Source organism: Zonotrichia albicollis, chromosome 3 (genome assembly GCF_047830755.1).
Source record: "Zonotrichia albicollis isolate bZonAlb1 chromosome 3, bZonAlb1.hap1, whole genome shotgun sequence".
NCBI lineage: Eukaryota > Metazoa > Chordata > Aves > Passeriformes > Passerellidae > Zonotrichia > Zonotrichia albicollis.
Genome location: NC_133821.1, coordinates 71404381 through 71430913, shown reverse-complemented (window position 1 = coordinate 71430913; position 26533 = coordinate 71404381). Strand labels below are relative to the sequence as shown.

Genomic DNA, 26533 nt, shown 5'->3' with positions numbered 1-26533 from the left:
TATAGTGTTGAACAAGGTGGGTTGGGTTAACGGTTCGACTCAATTATATTCAAGTTCTTTTTCAACCTTAATACTTCTGTGATTCTATTAAAGACACAGAATTTAACTATTTCTTGCTTTTGCATACAGTGTTTAAGCCTTTTCAGTAGAAAGTAAACACTTTAGGAGGCATCCATGGATTTTCATTTACAGATCATGATGCAGTGAGATGTCCTCAGCAATATCACAAGCAAAATACTGAATGCCTTTGCAAAGCTGAGGAAGATATTTTTAAGAAGAACAGCTTTTAATTTGGACCTGAACAGTTGCTCTTGTTTTATAGTCCTGCATTTTTGTGTTTAATAGTCCCTGCATGCTGGGATTTTGTTGCCATAGAAATATCAGCTTTTAGTTTTGCAAAATTATGCATATTTTTTTTTCTTGTTAAAATATTCATGAAGGAGTGCAGCCAGAGAAGGGAGGGGAAGGGTCAGTTCTTGTATATTAATGGAACTGGACTTTGACATAAATGTTCTAATTAGTCATTCATTCTAATATTACAGGAAGGCATTTATTGATATGACTACTGCAATTACAGTTCGCCCCTTTGGAACCACAGACCATGGAACTGGGAGACTAACATTTAGTCAGTAAAATTAAGAATTACTTTCAATTATGAGATTGTTGACAGCTACAACACCAGCAGTAAACAGTTTTTATTTAGAAACTTTTGATGAGGATATGTTACTTAGAAACATGTCTCAGAGTTGATGCTCAAATATTGAATTTGATTACAATATCACTAGTAGTCTGAAACATCCTCACAGTTGAATAAAAAAGTGGTATTTTTACCCAGATTTACACCATTTAGCCACTCTGGCACTTGTAGTGATCAGAGCAGCCATTGCAGCAGCTGTTGATTTTGTATTAACTGGTTTGTTTGGTTTTGGTTTTTTTCTTTTCCTTCAGTTTAACTGTATTCAGTCAGGGAAAAATGTCTGCAGCTGTGATGACATACACAGTTAATTTCTTTAAATATCCTTCTATGATGCATGCTTGACATACTATGCTACAGGGTCACAGCTTCTGGTATATTTTTTTCTAGATTGGTAGACTTCCAAAGATGGAGGTTTACCTCCCACCACAGTAATACACATGGGCAACAATTGTACATTAATTAGGTTATCACATCACTACTGGAAGAATATACCCCTGCTTTGTGTTTTTGAATCCTTGGTCTAGGTATAGCAGCTTGGGGAACAGTGGTTGGGAAGGCACAGTCAAGATCATATGGAAAGCAAAAAAAAAAGAAAGCGAGTAACCATTTTAAGGTTTTGCTCTGGTTACTATGGTTAAGTAACTGTAACAAAGTAATCGCATATTTTAAATCTTGTAACAGTTTATCATTGGAAAAGTCAATTTTAGACTTCAGGAGTGGTTGACCAGAGAGTTATGTTTGTCTTCTCAAGTGAGAAGAAATGACAACTGGGAATTATGGTAGAGATTTGCGAATTTGTAGAGTAAATGTCAACATTCATAAATACATTTCAGGAGACAGCATATAATCTTACTGTGCGAATTTTTCAATCAGTCACTGATTACATTAATTTCTTCAGTGCCAAGTTCAGAAGGAGCAACTACTCAATGTAAGTAGGAGTGGCAGCAGAGGGCTCACAGGAGATATTATTCAGATGTTATTCAGTCCTCATCTTCCTTAGGAACTGAGATTTATTCCATTTTTCATTTTAGAGTTCCATGGCATAATTGGATGTTTCAACATTATATATTAAACCCAATAAGCAGTTTTGTTTTATTTGGACATCCAAATAATACAGTCTAGTTCATCCAGGGAGGAGGAGAACTAGGGTTATGAAATGATAACTTTAATACAGTATCTCAGTAACAGTGAGACTGGGCTGAGTTTATGGATATAATTTTGAAGAAGATGAGAAATTTCTTATTGATTTTTAAAAAATATTTTCCACTTAAATGCTTCTTAGCAGATATATTGAATCAAAGGAATTGTGCAATATTTAATTGGTCTAAATTGTTTGTGACAAACTGTTTTAAATATGGAAGGCCTGGAAATACTCATCAGATTTTCATGTTTAGGGTGGCAGACATTATCAACTACTATACCAAAATTATATTCTGGATCAAGAATGAAAAGGTATTGGCACCAAAAATCAAAAAAGTTTAACTTGTCTGGTTATACTTGATCTGGTGATATTCTAGCCCAAGCAAGGGATACTTTCGAGGTATGATTAATGAGATAGATTAGATTTTAATGTCTTCCTCTGTTGGTGTTCTTTCTTCCCTCATGTTTCCATAGTGTTGGAATCTGAGTACATGGTATATCTCTGATAGGTGCAGGGTGTTCTTTATATGGCCAAATGATCAGATGCTGTGAAAGACTGCTTAGTTCAGACTAATAAGTGTTCTGGGAGGGTCCCTGTTTCTCAGGTATTGAGCATAAAATAGGGAAGAGACATGGTCAAGGTACATAAGAAATACAATTTAACAGAAAATTTAATTTTTCAGTGCTCCTTATGAATTGTGCTTACTCTTTCAACAAGCTTTATTTGTCTTCTAAGCAAAAAATATTCACTTAGGGGAAAAAAAAGTAAACCCACATATTTGATGGTCCTTTCCATTGCTGGGAACATTTTAAATACTAAGATTTATTGTGAATTTGTTGTTCCATTGTCCAATGGAGCAATAAATTCACAATATTTGGGAATAAAACTCCTTTGAATAGGAATTTGAATAAAACTCCTTTTTGTTTTATTCAAATCTGCCTTGATGTAGGATAAGCAGAGGAAATAGTAAAAATTAAAGAGCCTGTATCATAACATTCTAGATAAGATTCAAGGAAAGAATGACTTTGAAATCTTTGCTGCTGGAGTGGTCTGTTTAAAGAAACTGAAGATGACAGTGAATAGTTTGAAATCCTAAGTTTTCCCTTTGAATAGTTCAATATTGTAGACAAATTCTCATGGAAAGCAATTGAACCAACCACTGATAAGTAGTCAGGCTACTTTATTTAAACTTACTCCCTCACTTGCTCTACTTCTCTGGAAGCAATGTTCTGAAAAAGGGAAAATAAGTATAATGTAGCATCAAATTATACAGAAGAATTTTGAATGTACTTGAGCAGGGAAACTAGGATTGTGAACTAGCTGGCATAGAGCTGGGGGAACTCTAGATGGCAGAGAGTTTGGGGAAAGAGTCCATTCTTTCAGGGGAAAAGTTTAACTTTCCTATAATGAAAACTGACTTTTTTTTAAAGCTAGCCAGAACTATACTGTCATTCAAATAAAACATGATTATTCTGCTCCCTGCTTTATCTGAAATATTGCTCTAATGCCTCAGAAGAGCTTTTATATCCTATCTAAATTCAATCTGTCTAAGAGAGGAGAGTCTATTTAATCTCTAATTGGATCTGGAGTAGAACTAACACATGCAATCTTTACTGAGAGCTATTACTAAATGAAGAAATGTTTGACGTCTTCTTGGTGATGGTTCTATCAGAATTCTTTTCTAGTCCCTGCCTTCCCTCACACTGCAACTAGCTCGAAAACTGGATCAGCAAAATCCAATTAAATATCATAAATTTACAGCTGAAGATAATATAGAAGATAATAACCCAGATGAGAGCTGAATTATCAGTGAAATATTTCCTTCAACACAAGTAAATTAAGGGGGAAAAAGCAGCCCTTTGTCCATTCTCTTCTGCACTGAGTGGGCTGCTAGAACACATGTGCACTTAACCATTAGTTAAGGTGGTGCATTGTTCAGTGACTCGTCAAACCATATCACAACTGCTTAGGTGCTGATGAATTATGGACCAACTTTGTCACCACAAATAAACTGGGAAAAACCTTATTTAAAGGATTTCCTTCACATGGGTAGTGCTGATATTCTGGTTACAGATATCTCTACATTTGCTGAAATCCATGTCATAAAATAAATGTGTACCCAGAGAATTTGTGAAGGTGAAAGAGTCCAAATCTACGACAAACTTTCATTGCAGCTCTATTTCATGGAAATTCAAGAAGGCTAGCAGGGAATGTTAAGCTGTGTATGCTATCATTCCAGTACCTTCAAGCATAGTTTTTAGTGGTAGATAGTGCCATAGGAATATGACAGAGCCACTGTAAGACTGGGTGAATATCTGTGTGATTTCTCATAATTATGGCAGCAAGCAAATAATAGTCACAGGTGCATCAGGAAACAAGTGTTTGTTTTGTGCATGTCTTTCAGAATGCAAAAACATTATTATCTCTTAGAACTTTAAATTACTATTAGCAACTTGCTGAGAGACTCACTGTTTTTTTTATTCAACTATATGTGTGTTAACATTCTCCGCTGAAATGTTCTACCCATTCATGTTTGTGGCCTTTGCACTTTTTCTTCCCATTTTTAAATTTTTCTGGTAGCATTTGTTCATTTTATATTGTTCTAATTGTATAATGCTTGTCTCTCTAATACAATATGTCAGTGACTGTATATCTGCCACAACCACTAACAGTGAAAAGATAGTTCAGCTTGTTGATACTTGTTGATGCTTAAGGGTGAGGTTTACTTGTGGACTTGACAGTATTGGATTAATAGTTGGACTTGAAGATCTTTCAGTTTTTCTCCAACATAAAAGAGTCTAATGATTCTATGATGCCTTTTATTTCACTGGTTTTGAAAATCTGGTGTTGTATGAGTGTTGGTCTAAACCTAGTTTAATGCAGTAATATAATTTTGGTTTTGAAAGTGTTGTGTTCTCTTGGATTAGGCCTGAAATCCAAGCCGTTATTAGTTAAATCCATTGTTGTACATAATTTGCCACCAAATATCTGAGCAACATGTATTCATTCTATTTCAATAATATTCTATTTCAATAATACACTTAGTGCATAATTTTTTATTCATTTGCAAAATGTTATGTTTTCCAAGTTACTTTTTTACTCTAAATACAAGGTGGAATGATTTGAAGGTTGTCCTTTGGTGGGGTTATTAACCAGCCACTTTCCTTGGACTCTATGGAGGACTTCATCCAGCTGCCTACATGTAACCCCATAGTGCCATATCAGATGCCCCAGTTCATATTTAGGTGCTTTAATCACCAACTGAGTGTCTCTTAACTGACAGAAGAACATTTTACTGATTAATGAGATAAGGGATTGTAATCAGCACCTTATTTAATGGAGATAGCTCCTAATCTTCTGAAGTTACATTTGGCAGGTGTTCAGAAGCAATGAGGCAGCCCACAGTGCAGCGGACAAAGTGCTAAACCTTTACAGGCGGAGTTACAAGAGGCATTGGAGAGGCAGAGTGTGAATCTTCATGTATAACTCAACAACAAGATGGAATATACATCTGTATAAGAAGGAGATGTGGAGACAAGGACATTAGCAGGAGAGATCCTGACAGCTTGCCTTGGGAAAGCACTGGCAGAACATTCACTAAGTGCAGGGAGGGAAAGACTTGTAAAGTTTGATTTCCATATGAAGAGATGCAAGCTTTCCTCATCTCTAGCCTTGCCAATATTTGTAGAAATGTTGTTTGTTTTCAGTGCTGTAAGTATTTGTGGTCTACTATCACTTATCCTGGCTTTGAAGTAATTTTAGTGGGACAAACATATTACATCAAAACATGCTTTACACAGGATAATACTGGGTTCTTCCTCCTACCCCCCAGCTCTTTTGTTTTTGAGCATGGGCATTTGTTCACAGGAAAGGAAATATCTTTTCTGCTTCAGTTTTGGTTGACCCTCTGTTAGGGTGTTGTAAAAAAAGTCTTGTCTGCTCTCTTAAGAGCTCTCTTAAGAGCATGTAACATAATAGTAGAGTACAGCTAGCAGTGAAAAATTGCAAAAAGCCCCAAAAACTTATCTGCCAAGAAACTTCTTGGATTAGAACTAAGATAGCTGTATTTTCTCTCTCCTGTGCTTGTTATTTCTGTGGGGAGTCTGTGAATTTTCTTGAATGCATAGATTCTGCCTCCAAAGCTTGAAATAAGTATTTGATGCATTAATCTAGAAACAGGTGAGAGAGACAACAGAAATTGTATGGAACTTCCTTGACATTTCTATACAGCTATTCTTGACTCAACAATACATGCCTTTGTCACCAGCCAGGCAAACTTTATGCCCTGTTCTCTTTGCTGTTGATGGTCTCAGATGACAGTCCTTGAAGTGGAACTCTGAATCTTTGGGTGATACAGGGAAAAATGTGAAAGTAAAGGGACCTCATGGGTGCCCAATTTATATATTGCATTTATATTTAAAATTCAGTGAAAAGTACATTTTGCACAAGATGACATGCAGCACATGGATTGACCTCTGAATTCCTTTGCCTGTCAATGAACTCGTACTTCAAATACACAAAGGAAATGACCACTGCAAACAAAGACAAAAGGAAGTTATACTTTTTGGTTTATGTAAGTTTGGGGTTTTTTCTAATCTGTATGCAAGGTAAATACATACTCTGAACTGTGAGGTATTCTCTACAACAAGTGCCTTTTGGGGACCTTGTCTTCAGTGTGAGACCCTGTTCATGATAGGAAAATCTTGCAAGTTGCAGGACCAAAACTCAGACTGCTGTGGCTAGCAGAGACCTCAAGAGACTTCTTAGTCATATTCCAACTCCTAGGCATCATATCCAGAGTATCTTTGACATTTTGAACTACTGCTAATTGATTAACTACTTCAATAGCTTTTTCAAGTAATTTGGTACTGTTTTGACCATCCTTAAAATCAGCTTTCTTATGGTCGAGCTGAATCTTCTTCATGCCTTCCCTGCAGTTGCCACAGGAAAATAAAAATGGCCACCGCATTTTTCCAGACTTCAATTTTTTTGTTAATTATTTTCCTATTTCCTCTGACTGTTCTCTTTTTTGGACTAGGCCACCCACCCTTTTCCTCTTCTACTTCTTGTTGGTTATATATTAGGAGTCTGTAATCCATTCTAGCTGCATTTTCTTTTAAATTTCCTTTTTTTTTTTTCCCCTGCTTTGTGACCTGTGAGTTCTCGTGTTGGGTTTTTATTTACTAAGGTAAAGGTTATGTAGCTGGGAAAAAGTAAATATGTATTTTTATGGGCTGCCTGAAAATGCCTAATCTTTGTTTTCCCATTATTTTCACTTTCTTGAATCTTTGTCATTAGTCTGAACTTGAAATAGAAATGATAAAATTCTGCAAAAGTTACTCTTCTAAAATGTTTGTCTACAGCTGAAAGCAGTAGACAAAAAGGGTACTTCTTGCAGCATTTCAGATATCTAAATTTTCTACATTCCTCTAGCAGTTTCAAACCAGTGCTTAGACTTGACCACAGGCAAAATAAAAATGCTGTAACAGCTGTAAGCAAGGGAAAAAAAGTCTTTTCACATTGTTACGGTCAAGGCTTTTAAGTAGTTGCATTGATCCCAGCAGGTTTGTAGACTGTGTAGATAAACAAATGATGCCACTGTTTGCTAGTGACTGAGCTAGGAGGAGCTGCAGACTCCATCAAGGGTGGAGAGAGAGGCCTTACAGAGAAGCCTGGACAGGCTAGAGGGCTGGGCCATCACCAGCAAAAGCTAACAGAAGCAAGTGCTGTATTCTGTCCCTGGAATTGGGTACTCCTGCTTATACACACAAATTGTGAGGGAAGAGGCTGGAGAGCAGCACTGTGGAAAGAGATCAGGGGGTTTGGGCTGACGGCAAGTTGAGCATGATCCAGCAGAGCCCTGGCAGCCGCGATGGCCAGGTGTGTCCTGAGGGGCATCAGGCACAGCATGGCCAGCCAGGAAGGGAGGGGATTGTCCTCCTCTGCTCTGCACTGGGACAGCCTCACCTCAAGCAGTGTGTGTACTTTTGGGCACCTCAATGACATCAGACTATTAAAGCATGTCCAGAGGAGAGTGACCAAGTTAGTATGAGTGCCTTCCAGCTTGACATACTCTATGATTCTATGATTCTACAATTCTGTGGTCCAAGATACAGGTTATGAATTGGAGTGAGTTTTCTGGCTTTAACCTAACAATTAGGTCTGCAGCCTCAGATATGGGGTTTTATATACCTTTATCACTAATTCAAAATCAGTTGATTTCCAGGCCTTAAATGCTGGAACCCTTTTTTCACCCCTTGAATTAGATTAATCTCAAAACACTGAAGATGTTGACTTTCACTGCTTTTTGTTACTGTGTGCAAAAGCGTTCAGTATGATGAACAAATATGTCTTTGAGAATAACCAGATTTTTCTCTTTGTAAAAGATTCACAAATTTGCTCTGTGCTCAGCAGTAGGCATTGGAAGAGCAGAAGAATCCCTGTGATTTTAATATTTTCAGAGAGGAGGCTCACATTGCAATGAAGTATAAGGCAGATGCATTTAAAACCCAAAATGTAGTTCTTGCAGGATTTTATTTACTTATGCTGCTTCCAGTCAATTAACAGAAAACATTATTTCTGTGGTGAACTCTGTCATTCAAGTCTTCAAATTTGGATTTGCATCATACTGCATTCCATTTATAATGGAATAACTTGCGTCCATGCCATGATCCTGGGGGCTAAAAGAGCATGGAAAAAATACATTGCCATGACACAAGAGCCTGGTCATTGACTTCTCACACTGTAGATTGGGTCAAACTGAGTGAAAGGGCTCAAGCATTCTTTTAAAGTAAATTTATTTGACTCCATCAGGAAAAATTCTTACTTTAGGTTATAGTTCATTCTGAAAAAAAAAAAAAAATTGCAGCCCTTTTTTTTCTATTTTGGTAGTTTGCTCCATCAATGGAACTGAAGTTACTGAATTTTCTGCAGGTTGCTAGGGCTGCTGATACAGAGGCCAGCCTAAATGAGAACCATATAACTGAACAAATACACTGAAAGTCTAATGAAGGTATCTAGTGGAAATTTGCACAGATTTCATGTCTGTTTCTGATTTCTCTGTTAGTCTGTGGGTTGAAGGAATTTGCAGGCTTCAACAGCTGTAATCCTCAGGGATCTGCATGTGGTTTTGCAACACTAGAAATCTACTGATGCTCAAGAAAACTGCCCCCAAGTGGTTAAGGCCCATTTTCTTTTATTTAATTAGATTTTTTTTCTGTCTTTTAATTCCCCAGGTAGCAGCTGCTGGAGGACATCTGAAATTTACAGTCTCCTATGACATCACAGAAGAAGAAGAGGAAGAAACAGCTAAATTGATGGTTCAATCTGATGTCATCATAGAGGTAAAGTATTTTCAGCCAAAGAAATAAACAAAAAAAAAAAGAAAATAAATAAAAAGAAAGGAACAAAGAGAGAAAGAGAAAATGGCGTGATTTTTCAAAAGTTCAGTGTAAAGTCTGATGGCTGAGGACACAAAACAGAAGGGTGCACATACTTTCAGTTATTTTCTAGTGTGAGAAAAAGGATATGCTTTAGAAGACTAAAAGCTTCAATATCTCAAAGAGTCTCTGGTATTATTGCAGCTATTGTAAGTAGCTTAGAAAACTATAGTGCTTTCTGTTCATCTACGAGGAAATAAAATAGTTGGTCACTTGAGGTTACACTTTGACATTTTTTCAGTAGATCTCTTCTTTTGCACCTCAGCATTATATGAATTTACTTTTGCCTATGTAGAGCCTGCACCATGACAGTAGGTTTTATTTGAAAAATCAAACTTTCTTTTCCACTGCTTTTCAGTTTGATCAGGCAAGCCCATTTCAGGTTTATGAAAAGTGAATATTTTTCCTGATATTTGTTATTCTTGTAAAATATATTATTCAATAAATCATATACCCCAATGGGCTTTTTTCCAAGACTTTTTTCATGTTTAAATCTCTCTCTTTCATGGCTCTCTCCAGGGAGGTGACTTGAAAATCAGCACTCCAAAAGGGATAATTCACCTGCAGCCTTCCGAAGAGCACACTGAAGAAATTGTGCTGAAACCGGAATCTTTCTCAGTGCATGGCACTGATGTTCCAGTCAGCAGGAGGGAGTTCATGACTATCCTTGCAAACGTGAAGAGGATCCTCTTAAGAGCCACATACAGCAATGGGATGAATGCCATCTACAGGTGAATGAGAGGAACGGGTCCCTTTGCTTCAGGCAGCTTCTCAAAAGAGTTGTTTTCTGTCTTCAGATAACAAGGCTGATGTAATTTAAAACACTCTAATTTATTATCATGAAATCCATAGCATCCATTTACACTTTCAACTTTTGTTAGTATGTTTTTCATTTTGGGTAGACGGAAGGAGGAAGGCAACAGAAAGAAGCAGCCTTTTAAGAAAATGAAATTACATGGACTATGAAGGCATGAATGACAGTTCTATAAATATGTTTATTTTGTGAAAACAGTAATTCCCATGTACATGGTAAATCATGGAGAGCAGTAATAACATGTTGAAGTAGGAAATGATATATTGCTTGTATATCGTTTTTCCCATTTAATGACCATACAGGGCCACATTAACAGTGAACCAGAGAATAATATCCTGAGTCTCCAAGCTGGAAAAGTGCCTCAAGGGGAATTTTCTATGTTTTTAATCAGTACCACACACAGAACTGGCTAATCCCAAAGCCTTTCCCTTGATTTATGTCAGGATGCTGCATGGACTGCTCAGATTCACTGATTTGATGTGAACTCTTCTGAGTCCTCTGATAAAATTAAAGACATATGAGATGATACAGTTCTATTTCAGTTGCTGCAGTGTGTTTGAAACTGTAAAGCTCATCTTGCATTTCAAATTTTTCTAAGTGCATGAACAAATACTCCAGATGGGGTGAAGAAAACATCTCTCCTGATACTGTGTGATTAACATTAATAGTTAGGTGGCATAAGTAATAGTTTTAAAATGTGTAATGGAATTGATTGCATAGTAGCTTTTTACTCACAAGGCAGGAAACCTGAAATGCTCTCTAATCTGCACATGAGTTGATTCAGTGGCATAAGCCAATTTGGAATGGAGGAGCTGATAGCACATTTAGTGATTATTTGCTGAGAGCACAGACAGAGTTTTTGCTGCTGTGAAATTTCTTCAGCAATCTAACCATCATTTGAATACTTAGGTAATTAAAATATATCCTAAATTGAAAGGCAGGTTGTGTCAACAGCATGCATTTTTCTGATTTGAGCTTCAGCATTGCAAATTTTTTCCCTGCAAAAGAATTCATATCTCTTCGGTCTCTGTCTTTTCCTGTGGTTAATTAGTATGTATTACAGCTCTGTAAGTAAGTTTGTGAATCATAACTAGCTTGTGTTTGGGCCAAACTGCTTCCTAATTTGCTCATTCAGTCATCAACCTTGCACTCTTTTGCATCTCCCTGCATCCAGTTTGAAAGCCTTTCATAGTCCCTCAGCTTCCCACCCTGATTTTTGAGGAGAGCCAAAACACCAGGTCATAGCTCACCTCTTATGCACTATGAGCAGACCATAGCTGTTAATTCACAATTTACAGCTGAGACTAGTGGGAGCTCAGGGAATTATGATTTTCTGCTCTCTTCTCATTCAAATAAAAAAAACCCAAACCATTACTCAGAATTTTCCAAACTAAAGGAGTGCAGGAGCAATTTTGGGGAGAACAATAGGGGCTTTCATGCAATTTTTAAAGCAGATATGTAAGGTTGACTTCCTTTTGGCCAGAGGTCTTACTGAGTAGGAGGGGAAATGCATACTTTCAAAGGAGATATGTATGACTGACTTTGCTTGGGCCAAAGGGGTTACTAAGTATTATGGGAAACACCAACTTCAGTTGTCAGAGATTTACACGTATTTGAGTACTGACATTTCTACTAGTAGGACATGGGGGCTCTCCTACAAAAAGCCCTTTGGCTGAGCAGTTGTGATGAAAGTGCAGTGCTGGACGTGTGCCTATGCTGTGGAACAGTGAGTTTGTGGTGGATGAGATCCCCTCCACTCTGGGCAGCAGTGCAGAGCTCAGGTAAGCACACACACGTAGAACTGGCACAATCTATAGAATGTGCCTTGAAAGTAAGATATGGAAGAGCTGTCTGGCAAATTTAGAAGACTATATATCACTGCCTGCACCGCAGATCACTGCTTTAGACATTTGGTCATGTGTGGTGCCTCACCGTTTCTCAGTCTTGTCCATATTCAGCCTTTGGGAACAGTTTAGTGGTGTGTTAAAGATAATTTTCTGAAAGCACTTTTTTAAAATGACCTGTGAGAAGAGCTCTGCAACACACATATAATTTAAGCTTTGCATGCTGGTAGCCATCAGCTTCTAGGTGTAGTGACATTAGAGTTGTGAAGATTGGTCCCTTAAAGACAGTGAGTTAAAATGGGACTAGGGGAAGGAACTGAAGTGATTTTGAAGAGTATTTTTTTTTTGCTATAAATGGTCTTATATTGCTGGTACATTTCTAGCTCTGATGTCCCTTACCAGAGAAGAATACAGCAGTGGTTGCTGCACTACTGTGTAATAAAGTAAACAATTTTATTGAGTGCTCTCAGGGTGCTCATTGTGGTTTAGCATGACAGAAAAGAGGATGTGGAATTTCAACCGCAATTAAACAAATTAAGTTTTTCATCTTTAGGTGTAGCAATGATAGTTCCACCTGTTAGGGTGGGATTTACAAAGTAAAGTCTCCTCAGAACAGTTCATGCTTCCAGGCACCAGCAACAGCATCTACTGCCATCCAGCCCAGCTTATGATCTGCTGTGTAGGGATATTGCTAATTTTCAGGATGTGCCTCATTACCCCTTGTTTTATACTCTCTTTGACTTTCACTCATGCTGAAACATACTAGGTGCAAAGCTGTGCTCATCACTCTTAAGATCATGCAAAATAACCCTTTCCTCTGTATTCTGTCCATTTAGTTCTTCAGGGAAAATGTAGATCCAGTGAAGATGATATTATTTGTCATATCTAGGGCTGATTAAGGACTCCAAAGAATGGTCTCCAAAGGAAGACATTTTTGAAAAGAAATACTGTAGAGCCAAGCCTTAATAGATAAGTAGATATGAACTAAAAGGCTTTTATTGTCTTTAAACAGGTATGTGCAGTGGACAGATGGATATTCCTCTGAGAGGGTTAAGGGGGTCTGGCAGAGCGACAGAAACATTACAAGGTTACTAGATCTGTCATGAATGACAATTTCTGCCTCAAAGCACCAGCAGAATTTGCAACATACTTATTAGAGATTGCTATATTAAGCAACCTGTTCATTTAAGTACTGAAAGTTTTCAAAATTGATGTCACCACTTGTGTAAGGATTCCAAAGGTGCTGTTATAATCTGAGTTTAAAAAGAGACCAGAATGAAGGCATAAAGTAACTATCTTGCAGTCATGTAGAAAAAGACTTAAAAATTCAATAGAGCTGTCTCCAGTTGACGAGAGCTTTAATTTAAAGATTCTATTTTTACCCTTGTTTAGCTTAACCTACTAGAAACATTAGTTAATGTGTTATGCTTTCAAGTATCCACTAAACAATATGAATGCAGTCGTGCTGGGTTTGACTCAAGCATGGTTTTGTGTACATTTTTTAGGTAGTTTTAAACTTGCAGTGTTGTTATTGCTCCAGGGCATAATTAGGAAGCTTTCTTATGTGAGTGGACAATTAGATAATTAAGTCAGTTAAAAATTGAGAATACAGAAATGCAGCAATCAATATGAAAGTGAACCCAGCTTCTGGGTTTAAAACCTAATCCTCCTCTAACTTGAAAAATCTTCCAAATGGTTGCAGTTGAGTACTTCTGTGGTAGAAGCAACAGGCCAAGAAAAGATAACTCTCTCTTTCTGTTTTGTTTGATCTAATACTGTTAGTTTGTGCTTCAAAGGAAGTTTAGTAGCACTGTTTATTTAGTTTCAATATTCAGAGTGGTCGCTGATGGTAAGTGTTGCAAACATGCAGATAGGCACTGGAAATTGGAGTGCTAAAGAGAATGGATTGTTTGCAGCCACATAGAGAGGAGTCAGTACTAGGCACAAGGAGAAAGAGGGAAGAAGAGGCCAGGGTTTTTTTTTCCATATGTAGAATTGGCTTCAAGACAAATGAGCAATGATTAGGTCACTACTTCATGTGCCTTATGTAGCCAGTGTGATTCAGATGCCTGGCACAGCAGACAGTAAACTGTGCTGATACTGCCTGAAATGTCCCCTTCCCTTTTAATCTTGTTTGTTTTTAGAAGTCAACAGTTACCTGCTGACAGTAACAGTCAGCTTAAATATTTGGTCTTGATGTCTAACCTCAAATTGTTCATGCATCTCCAGGATCCAGTTCCCCATTTCTGCCAGCATTATGTATTTTAATGAATGCAGAATGGCATCGAGGAATCAAAATTGCAACATCAAAATGGGAGAAAAGAAAATCACTGTAGCTTTCTTCACTGAGTAACTGTTAATGCTAAAAACTGTTAAACACATTAAAATTCCATTTAGCAAATAGCAGAATGTAATGAAAATTGGAACGATTCAGTGAATACAAATGTGGGATAATACTGAGTGGATTGTTTCTGTCTGTTAGTGCTTCTCTTTGTTCCAAGATCAATGCTTAGAGGGAGCTAGCTGTAGTTCAAAGGAGAAATTTAATTTGACCTTTCATTAAAAAAAATTTTCTTCATTTACAGGTTTTCTTCTTTAAAATTTTTAATTTTTTTTACTGGTACAATATTCACTATTTGATATCTGATATCCTAGACATTGGTTATCTTATCATAAAGAAAATTTGAATGAATGATTGCAAAATAAATGTACAGCAATAAATGTACAGCAATGGAGCAAAGGAGATATACTGAAAAGTCAGAGTGAATTTACTGAAGATCTGGATAGGAAGAAGCATCCTTCTCTTAAAACAGTATCAAGAACCTTTTACAGAGGTTGTAGTATCACCAAATCAGATTTAAGTTTCTAACTGCATTATGCACAATGATAGTCCCTCCCAGGTCCAGTCATATTCATTGTGGTGATGAAATTTCTGTTTTTCTGAAGCTTATATCTTAATTTAAGAAATCTTTCCCTTTTTCCTCCCATTACCTTTCATGTTTAACTTATTTGGAGTAGTCATAAAATCGAGTGGGAAAATATTCTGTCTTAAGCTTTCTTCCAACCACTGTAGCAACAAAATATTTTTCTTGGCTGTTTTCTTGTCCAAGGTCATCCAAATAATTTTCAGGATTTTTTGCAGCCAAAAGATAAATTCCCTATTATGAAGCGGGAAAAAACCTTTTTAATAAAATGTATGTCATGAATGAATGGTGTTTTCTGCTGAAGACAACTTCAAAACAAGCTCTTGAAGTAGCTTTAGTTATCAAATATTCTGTTAAGATTACTGGGTGAAAACAGAAGTAATTTAGCCTCTGCAATACGTTAATGTTCCTTCAAATTCTCATAAGAATTAAACTCCCAAATCTCAGTTTTTCTCCACAGAAAGCTACTCTTGAGGTAAATTACATCTGTTTCTGATAATAGCTGTAAGACTATCAAAAGGCTTTTGTTGTTTCTCTTATCATACTTCCATGCTCTTGAAACAAAAATCATGGTCAGTGTTCACCTAAACAACAGCTGTTTAGTACCTTTTTCTCTGGGACTGGGGAGACCAGGGTATTTGGCAGAAGATTTCTTTTTTGTTTCATGTACATACATTTTTCTTTCATATGCATAATACTTAGATTGAGGTTGTACATATCCTCAATCCTTCTGGACAGGGCTGACATCTTTTCCAGAGGTCAAATCTCCAGAGTAAAAATACCCTATATACAAAACTTAGTAATGTAATATTTTAGAAAGCTGGACTAGTGGTTCATAAATTTTGAAAACCCTGCTTAGTGTCAGATTTGCTCTATATGCAGCTGCAATGCAAGTTGGCACATGTGGCTTGCAGGCCAGGAATAGCCTGGTACAGTGCTGTAAGACATTTTTAATCTATTTTTATTGGTGGGTATCTGACCATAATCTCCCTCACATGATGGACAAAAATAGTAACAAGCCTACAGACATATAGTTTAGGAAGAAATAGATGAATATGAAAACCTCCTTGTTCTTAGGCAGGAAATCAGAAACAAGCCACTGCATGTCCCTATAAAGTTTTGGTTGCATTCAGCTGCACATATCCATCTAATTTGCTGTTTTGCCCGTTTAATTTCTGTTACATCCAGACTAAGAAGCGTTATTATGGAATCTGCTGACCACACTTCAAGGGGGAGAAGGGTAGCCTCTGCAGTGGAGTTGTGTGAGTGTCCTCCAGGCTATGATGGTACCTCCTGTGAGGTGAGTATCATGATGCAGTCTAGTGCAGTGTTGCTAACCCTGTGATAGGTGGAAGCAGACACTGGGCCTGTGTTGGTAGAAAATAATAGGACAGCTGTCCCTTCTTGTTAGGATTTTGTCATGGCTTGACTAGTTACCTTTATTTCGAGATGATGGTTCATCGTATCTGATAATATTTAAAATCTGAAGTTTTACACCTGTGATGATTTCTAACTTACGAAAAGACATTTTCGTTCATAAAAAGGAAACAGAAACAATATTTTTACTCTTGAGCCATTTGATAATCCATTTAATAATAAATTGATGAACATAATTAGAAGGAAAATGGCAGTTATCTGACCTGTGCACAGCAAAGACAGATCAATTTATTGGAGTTAATGGGGTTGAATTTCTTCTTTTGTTTTCCCAGGGCTTTGCCATTTGCCTTGGAGTTGTTGAGAATTGCATGTGTTCTTCTGAGGATTGTGTCACATTGTTTTGCTCCTGTAACAGATAATAATGTAACAAATCATAATGCTCAGAAAAATGCCCACTTTGGTAACTAAGCCATTAGCTCACACAGAATGTGTTCATACAAGTGTATGTATGATTAACTACCTCACGTGGGCGTTGCTTGGGGTGAATAGAAGCCAAAAAACATTCTTCAAAAGCTTTGCCTCTGAGGAAACAGTTTCAAACACCAAGATGCTCTGCTTCACAAAACTACAAACAGTATGCCATTTACACAGGCACTCTAGGCATTTGCTTGTCAACTCTCTTTTTCTTTAAAAATTTTCATGCTTATATGTGATATTTGGGGTTTAGAGTCTAGTCTCATGCCAAGAGTGGTTGTTTGTTGCTGGGGCTAGATGAACTAACATAGAAAGAAGGCCTGAAGGAATTAATGGATATTCCTATCACTCCCAAAATGGTAAAGATGGAAAAATAAGTGGAGAAGAATATTTTTTACCTCAGCTGAGAAATAATTTTAAAGCCTGGCTATTGTCTGTCTGTTCAGTTATTTTAAGAAGAATGCTAGATGCAGTATCAGTGTGTTTCACACTTTTTTCACTTGTTCATTTATTCTTCCAATGCAGATTTAAGCCTGATTTCCAAGAGAGTTATTGGAAAAGCCCTGATTGCAGATATTTCAGTATGTACTTTTGTTGTAGAAACTGAAGGACTTGGGTAGAATTCCTGTCTTGGTGTTGCTGAAATGGCCTGTCCAACATTATGTCCTTCAGTGCTAAACCTTTTCTTCAGTCATAAACAGTCCCTGAAATTTGATACATCCTTAAGATCATACTCCACAAGAGAAAGCACGTAAATATAGCTGCAAATGTAAAGTTTCTATACATGCTAGTGGGCATGGGGAAAAAAAAACAAAAAAAAAGTGAGGTTTAAGATTTCCAGGCAGACAATAATTAAGAAAGTAAGGAAAGAGAAGTTGAAAATATTTTTTGTTTTTCCAGTTACCATTTTTGTTTCTTCTTCTGTGTACTTTCAGCCCTGTTCATTTACTTCTGCCAGTTTCAGCTAAGCAGAGCATCATATTTTATTGACTTTGTGCAGTTTTTCTGTTCCATTTTCTCTTCATTATTTGGTTTAATGTATGTATTTGTCTCCTGCATAATGATGATATGTACCTGGCATAGATGCTGCTGCACTAAAAACAACTATTATTTTCTTATTTTCATGCTATGAATGTTTTGACATGATCAGTCTTCCAAAGACAACCAACTCAATTTAAATTATGTTATCTCTTTTAAGATTTTCCATTATATAAATTCAGAATTTATTTTTTATGAGACTCTGGCCAAATAAAATTCTGTACATTTTTCTATGTGTAGCAGGTAAAATTTTAAATTTCTAACACCAATTGGACCCCTTTGGGATAGTTACTTTGCTCCACTGATGAATTTTCTTGCCTTTGTCAACATCTTCACATCTAATTGCTCTTCTCCCTCAGATTTGTTCCCTTTCTCTGTACTCTTTCACTTCTGATGCAGGAGTTGTGCCTAACCTGCTTCACTATGATGGTCAAGAACTTTCCCAGCTGTTGACATTTATATAATATCTTTTCTAAGACCTCAATTGGTAATCTTTTAGTACTGTTCTGAGCCCTGCTATTGAAATTTCATGTCTAAGCTCTTAAAATTAGTGAGTTTTGGAGCCTTGTCTTGAGCAGTAGCACTTGTATCTGTGCACAACAGATTATTTTCAGTCACCAAAAGAGGGAAAATATTTGTAGATTTATGTAGAAACCACTTGCATCTCATGCCACAGAAAGTAAAATACAGGAATTCCTTTCAACCTCTTTTTAGGTTTTGGATTTTATAACTTTAGATTTTTTTTTTTTGTATTTACAATTTTTTTTAGGTTTTTTAGGAAGGTGTAACCAAGAATGTAAAGAATAAAAAATAAGGGTAATATCTCAGGTTTTGGATTTTTTTAAAGAATAATTTCAGTTAATCTTTAGATTACTTTCAATTTTTCAAGAGTAAGACAAAAATGGACATCTTTATTTTTATAAAAAATAATCTATTTGTTATCTTTTTGGAGAGTGTATATGAAGGGGAAAGGATTTTCTTTATTAAATGATAGTCTGGTATTCCATCAGTGCTAAACTTTCTCTTTGTATTATCCAGGTGCTTTTGAAGGTCATAAATCTGTCATGCACTTTTTTTTAATCTTATGCAAAATTGCTGGATCACATGAGCAGGCCTACGGTAGAAGGAAAGTTTGCTATAAAGCATTAAGAAAAACAAACCTATAAAGTAATTTGTGAAATATATAGTATGGAAGACTGCTGTTTGACGTGTTATTATGAGAAAATGGAGTTTCATCAGCTGTATTTTCGCTGATGAATCACAGTTGCAGGGTGTCACCTTTCCTTCAAAATTACTGGACATACATTTAATATTTATTTGAATTTTACATTTAAAAAAGAAAATAAAACTATCAGAGCAGTGTCGTAACAGGAAATCCCTATCCTCTAAGGAGTACAATTTGTAAATAAAAGGGTAGCTTAGTTTTCAGCCTGTGCTTTATTTCAGTGTAGCATTTTGCTGGAGTCCTAACAAGACTAAATGGTAATTTAATTGCTCTTTGCGCCTGAACTTCCCAGAGAACATTTTTGTTGTTTTGAGGTTTTTTTCCTCCTTCTCTCTCCTTAGTGTTTCACCTTCTGGCTGTTTTTCAGTCTGTGCCTCTTGCTTTCATGCTGTCATATTTCAGTTCTTCATTTCTCTGCTTTATTTTACCATTTCAGAAGAATGATCAAGTTAAAGCTTCCTCTAATCTCACACCTGCTGCTAAGGCTAAGGTCAGTGCAAAGCCACAGCACCAGAAAGAAGAATTTTATAGAGAAAAGTTGGTATTTTTATTCATTTGGCAAGTATGTTTGCTGTGTGTGCAAGGATCAAATCCAACAAAATTTTAAAAATCCCGTTCCTTCCTCTGTTGAAACAAGAGTTTAACTTTTTATGTAACTTTCCTTGCAGTCCTGCTGGCCTCGACACAGGCGTGTGAATGGCACAATCTTTGGTGGAGTCTGTGCACCATGTACGTGCTTTGGTCATGCAGATGTGTGTGATGACATCACAGGAGCATGTGTGGTAAGTGTCCCTTCAGGGAACAATGGACATGGCCAACATCAACCCAATATACCTGTGCAACTGATTTAGTCACCTCTGAGACCTGGAATAATCAAGAAGAAAATAAACAGTGAGTAACAGAAGAGATCTTTATGTTGAGGTTAAGAATCCCTTCACGCCAAGATACGGTGTCTTGGACAGTTAAAAAAAGAAAATATTTTATTTATCGCATAGGATCTATGTTTTGAAGTACAATAGTTTTAAGGTACAGCATGCAGAAAGCAGCAAATGTATGAATGCTTTTTTGTGCTAGATTTATCTTTCCCTGCCATTTGTCTCCTGCAGAATATTCAGTTTATAGTACATAGCAGGTAACTTCGTACATTCTGTTCTAGTTTGATGAGAAGATATTGTTAATGCCTTCCTTCTTCTAAATTTATAGTAAACCTTGGAGGAATGCTTAATGAATTGTACTCCAGAAAAATAATAAAACCATGATCTCAGTTAAATCAGATTTTTTTTCTTGTTGATTATGGAGATTTTACCTACTAATTCAGCAATTAAATCTGTGATATTATCCATAGTAAGCCTACCAGCACACCACTGTTTCCCACCTGTTCAGTAGCCTTTTGGAATGGGTGGATTATGCTGAATATACTTTTCTGATTGACTCAAGGGCATTTTTAGTTTTATATTGTCTGACGTGGCATAAAGCTTGAAACAACATGTCTAATTTCATTAGTCTTGCAGAAGCATAATTTAAGCCAGTGCCAGTTTAGTGGGATATACTCTCATTTCCCTGCAGAATTTCAAGCAGACTCTGTAATGTGCATGTTTCTAAATGTTCCCTTTTATTTCCTTAAGAAAAACCTGCTGGGAAAATGCCAAAATGAAAATTCAAGCTTTTTCCAATATAATTTGGCACTTAGAATTATTACTGTTCTTCCTGTTTTGCTCATAGAAGATGTTTAATTGCATTGCAGTGCAAAACAAGATATCCTTAATGTGTGGATCAGTGGATTTTTCAAATTGCTTTTTCATGAATAGAAGCTTAAAATTATTCTCAATTTAATTATACTGTGTAAGCCTCAGAGAAGTACCTAGTATGAAAAACATGTTTGACGTGACAGTCATGTTTTGAATCTTTCACTTAATACTCAGTGAAAATGTTTATCACTAGGGTAATGTGGATTTGTGCTTCCTGACAAAATTTTTTTTGCCTTAATGACCAGATTCTCCAGCTACAATGTTTATAATATTTGTGTGGGATAAAATCAGTTAACAGGAGAGAAAAGGAAGGAGGAATCTTGTTTAAGGCATGTTGACTGTTTTGCTTAGGGGTCCATAGCTGGATGTAAGTTCTGAGGTTGTTGGCTTCTGTCTCTTCACAGTTTAGCCCCTGCACAGCTGCCTATTTTTGTCTGTAGCACCAGCCTGGATAAAAGAGAAGGCCACGTAGGCTGCATATTGCTTTTTGTGCTTTTTGGTTGGCGCAAGCTGTTGACTCAGGCAGCCAAGCTCCCCCTTCTGATGTTCCAAGGGTGCTGGTGTAAGAGAACACAGCACTGACAAGGAAGTGGAAAATAACCAGCTGAAGATGCACTTTCATCTACACATGTTATCAAGCACTCCGCATTTTTTGTTCTGTAGCTTATACTAGATCAGGCTATAGAGAAAAGGTGCACAGGGAGCTTAAAATCAGTTCTGGATTTTCTTACAACTTTGAAAGCACTGTAAGTCAGATCGGTTAGTATCCATGCGGGCTATTAAATGCTGCTATTCAATTTGGATCATAAGCCTTTTGAAGTGAAAGAGAGAGAAGTCTGAGTGCTGAAAAAGAGAAATGTTTCACATCAAAGGCATTCTTTCTATTGAGGTTTACACAGCCTTTTGGCCTCCTTATTATTATTCATGGTGTTTTCTCAGTAATACAACAGACGATTTAGGCATCTAATTTACTAATATGATACTTCTTTTAGCTCTTCCTTAGCTTTGAAATGTAGTTGAAAAGAAGCTGAAATGTGTTTTTGACTCATGATAAAAGCTCAAATCATCTGCTTCGACACAGGCCTGTATAAAAAGCTCATTTTAACATATATCTTGCAGTAACCTGCAAAGCCCTTTGATCCCAGAGCAGCCACAGAGAGCTGCACAATACCTCGTTCTCGTTACCATTGTGATATGCATAACTGCTTTGGTACATAAGGCAATTTGGAACATTCAGAAATATTCTTTTGTACTATTACACACACACATTTACAGTAGCTTTAGTAGGTCGATTAAACCTAAACCTTGTGAAGAGCAAGCACATTTCAAGGTGTTTCATTCATTGCAGGATACTATGTTCCTGTTAGCAAGCCCAGAGAAAGTAAATCTTTCTCCCCAAAGATATGGTCTAAGTGGGCAGTCCCCAGTGGCATCCTTTCCATGTTGTATTCCTCTGTGTATAAACAACATATACCATGTAGAATGAGGCTGGTGTCAGTGCTGATGGACGTGTGCTTTAGACAGCATTTGTCACCAGAGCAACAAAATGTCTTTACCCATCTTCATATCCACCGTAAAAAATTATGTCCTAGCTAAATGCAGTACAGGCTCTCACTCAAGTGAAGATAGGTAAAGCCTCTGCAACATCCTGATTACATTTGTATTGTTACACCAGGAAAGAGAATTGTCTGTTCATCTTGACATTACAGTAGTTTGAAAATACTAGAAGAGCTTATTCATGCTTCCAAAGGCAGAATACCATTGTCTGGTCTAGACAGCTCAGGAATATACTAAAATAGGCACCCAGACTTACTTTCTTTAGCTGGCTTTAACAGCTTCCCTGGTTGTCTCTGTGACAGGTATTCTGAGGAAGGGCAGCAGCATGCCAAATGTGCTATCTTGGACTCTCTTCATAATCCCTGTGTGTAGTTTTATTTCCATCACTGGCATTCTGTTCTAAATGTTTCTTTCCATGTTCATATACACTCAGCCGCATATGCTGGAGTGGTTTTCAGTGTGAATTTAGTGTCCCCTGATATTGGGCATAAAGCTCATTTGGTTTCTTCAAAAAAGGGAGAGCTGGCTCAGTAGGAAATGGTGGAAAACTCTCTCCAGGACATCAGCAAGGAAGTTTGTAGGGAACAAGGTCTGAGTCATACATATCTTTTGGACAAAAATAAATCCCACAGTTTTAGTTACACAGAGGTTGTCTAACTGAAGTTTAAAGATGTTCAGAGCTAAAGGAGGTACAAAAAATTAATACATTCAAAATAGTGTGAGATAAAATTGAAGTCATTGTATTGAAACGATGTTGGAATTGAAAGCATAAGTGTTTGGACATAAAATTGTTCCTGGCCACAAGGCTATGGATCTGTGAAAAAACCCCATGGATTTTAACAAACCACTAGATCAATGTGTTGGAACAGCCTCTATTTCATTGGGAATAAAAAGAAAGCAGATATAATGTACTGAGCAGGTTAGAGAAGTTGATCATGATCTATTTTGTACCCATTCTCATCACATGAAAAAAACCTGTCCAGTTTTCCTATGAACGTGAAATTAACACATGAGAGGCTTAAGCATGCTCTAAAGAAATAATCTCAGTATAATTAGACATTGCTCGAACCAGATGATGTTCAAAACCATTGCTGTACATTTGGCAAGTTTCAAACTGAGATTCAGCCAACTGATATCAAGAAACACAAATCTTTCATGAGGGTTGATAATATTTTTAGAAGGACTTGTCTACTTCAGTACTTACAGTTCTGATCTGTAAATGTGGCAGATTAGCAAGAAGTTTAATGCATCACTGAAGAGAACAGGCAGATTGGGTCACATCTACATACTACATAACCCTTGTTCTTTGTCCTGGAAGGTCCAAACTGGCTTAAGGAGAAAAGTATAAGGTACACAAGGTCATTAATTCTCAGATAAACTAACATATGTATGGTATGCTCAGATTTTGGTCCTGTATGTGTGGAGTTCTCTTTTTTTGTTTGTTTTAGATTTAAAAATCAATTCTTTGCTTTTGAACATGCTGGGGACCATCAGTACAAGTCACTTTTTAAGCACTGCCTCCTGAGGGCACAGGAACAGGCAATTCCAAAATTTCAGAAGTCAGAGGCAGAAGGCCAGCTTGGCTGAGCAGCAGCCTTCTTTTGGAGATATGGCAAAAAAGGAAGGTGCACATGGTGGAAGCAAGATCAGGTGATGTGGGAGGAATACAGAAATGCTGCTTGCCTCTTTAGGGGAAAATATGGTGTGGTCAAAGCTCAACTGGAGTTGAAGCTGGATGGAAATATGGGGGGCAATACTAAGAGTATTTTAAATAAGTTAATAGCAAGTGGTAGTGCAGAAATAACATTAGCCCATTACAGGGTGAAGATGGTCCCCTCACAAACAGGGATATAGGCAAGGCAGAGATGTTTCATTCTTTCTTTGCCTTTGTCTCCAGCACTGATGATGGGCTAAAGGGGTCCCAGTGCCTTGAGCTGAAGGACCATGGCTGTGAGCATGATAAACTCTCAGTGTACCATGAACTAGTGCAACATCTACTGGATCCATATAAATCTATGGCATCTGATGGGATTCATCCAGGAATACTCCAAGACCTGGTGGATGTCATTCTGAGGCCTCTCTCTATCATTTTTGAACAGCCTTGGAAATATGGAAAGACAATAGTTGAGATGAAGCTGGCTAACATTTGAATTTTCAAAAAGGTTGAGAAGGATGGCATGGAAACTGTAGGCCTGTCAATCTCATTTCAATGTATAGTAAAATTACAGGGACGATTTTTCTGAGAGGTATTGAGAAACACCTGGAGGATAGTGCAGTCATCGATCAGAGCCAGAATGGCTTCATGAGGGGATAATCTGGCTTATCAAATTTAATTTTTTTTATGACAAGGTAACCCACTTAAGTGATCAGGGGCAGCCAGTTGAAATATTTCTGGACTTCAGTAAAGCTGTTCATACTGTCTCTCACAGGATCCTTCTGGAAAAAATGACCAGCACACAGTTGGATAAACACATCATGTAATGGGTGAGCAGCTGGCTCATGTGTTGGACACAGAGGGACATAAAAAAGACATTGAGCTGTTAGACGGTATCCAAAGGAGGGCTATGAGGATGGTGAAGGGCCTGGAGATGAAGCTGTAAGATAAATGGCTGAAGTCACTTGATCTGTTCAGCCTGGAGGAGACTGAGGGGAGACCTCACTGCAGTCTGCAACTTCCTCATCAGGAGAAGAGGAGGGGCAGGCACTGGTCTCTTCTCTGTGGTGACCAGGACTTGAAGGAATGGCTTGGAGTTGTGTCATTAAAGGTTTAGGTTGGATATTAGAAAAAGGTTCTTCACCCAGAGGGTGGTTGGGCACTGGAACAGGCTCCCCAGAGCAGTGGTCACAGCACCAAGCCTGACAGAGTTCAAGAGGTTTTTGGACATTGCTCTCAGGCACATGGTGTGACTCCTGGGGATGTTCTGCACAGGGACTGGAGTTAGACTCGATCCTCCCAGCTGTGGATAGTCTATCATTCTGCAATTGTGAGGAATTGGAAACAGGGGTCTGAATTGAGTAGGATCAGACACAGTACATGGAAATGACTGATGTTGAAGGGCCAGAAAATACTTCATCAAAGTGAAGGCGGTCATGTCTTTGTAACAAGAAATGTTTTCCTACAAAATGGAAGGTTTCAGGTGTTTTACTTTAAAAAAGCAGAACCTGCAAGTACCACTCAGCATGTCTTTGTCACAAGAAATGTTTTCCTACAAAATGGAAGGTTTCAGGTGTTTTACTTTAAAAATGCAGAACCTGCAAGTACCACTCAGCAAGAGATGTGAAGCTTTAAAGTAGTGTATTAGCTTCTCTCACTTTAATAACATCCTTGACATATAAACTGTTCATATTCTTCAAAAACGTTAAGATATGTCTGAGGATATTTAAAGCTAAACTTATCACAAAAGAAGAATCCATTATTTTTCAGAAAAAGTACAAATAATTTGACATGATGTCTTTAAAAAGTTGAATTGCAGAGGATTTTTCTTTTGAAACACTTAAATTATTTTTGTCACATCTTCTTTAAAAAGCATATTGTTCCTGGCTACTTTTTTTGGTATGGCTGGTAGATTCTTTTTGAATGTCTATGCTTGAAATACCAATCAAATGGATTAGTTAACTTATGGAAGTTGATTTTAACCTGGCTGGCTGTACTAAAGCCGTAATTTTAATTTTAATTTGGTATTACCTCACAATCTCTAAATAATGTTAAAATACAGTATTTTGATTGATGCTTTCATTTCAGATATATGCTGGTTGTATGCACTAGCAATAAGAAAGCACCCTTTAAAACAACAAACTATTTCTGAAGGCAAATGCTTTTGACGCTGATGCCCGCATGACTGAAAAGGATATTGTGCTTTTTCAACTGCCCAAGTGCAGAGCACAGTGCAAAAAAGCTTTGTATAAATAATTGCAATCCTGGAAAGCTGTGAGGAAGGAATCAGTGTTCCTTAGAATATTGTCTGTTTCCTTATTGAGGAAAAATTATGTCTTCCAGACAGTAAGGCTGTTAAATAGCAATCAGTACCATATGCGTGACTTACTAAAATGATAAAACAATCTTAAAGTGTTCCTAAAAAACAATTTTAAATTAAGTTTTAAATTTGAAAGTGCCCACACTTAAAGAATAAAAACTAAACAAACAAAAACCAAAACAAACAAAACACCCCTCACAAACAAACAAAAATCCAAATGAAAACAAACCTTCAGAGTCCTTAAGCTGCAGCTTTAATGAAACATTCTAGATTTGATCTGG

General features: G+C 37.1%; 1 protein-coding gene across 4 annotated transcripts in view; it reads left to right on the top strand.

Annotated features, from left to right (window-relative positions):
• LAMA2 (laminin subunit alpha 2) overlaps positions 1-26533 on the top strand; it is a 344097-nt gene that overhangs the window by 178403 nt on the left and 139161 nt on the right. For all 4 annotated transcript variants that reach the window (XM_074537835.1, XM_074537834.1, XM_074537833.1 and 1 more), the window contains exons 13-16: positions 9074-9181; positions 9797-10008; positions 16048-16159; positions 19642-19755. In XM_074537835.1, the coding sequence (XP_074393936.1) occupies positions 9074-9181; positions 9797-10008; positions 16048-16159; positions 19642-19755 (546 nt within the window). The remainder of the gene's footprint in view (positions 1-9073; positions 9182-9796; positions 10009-16047; positions 16160-19641; positions 19756-26533) is intronic.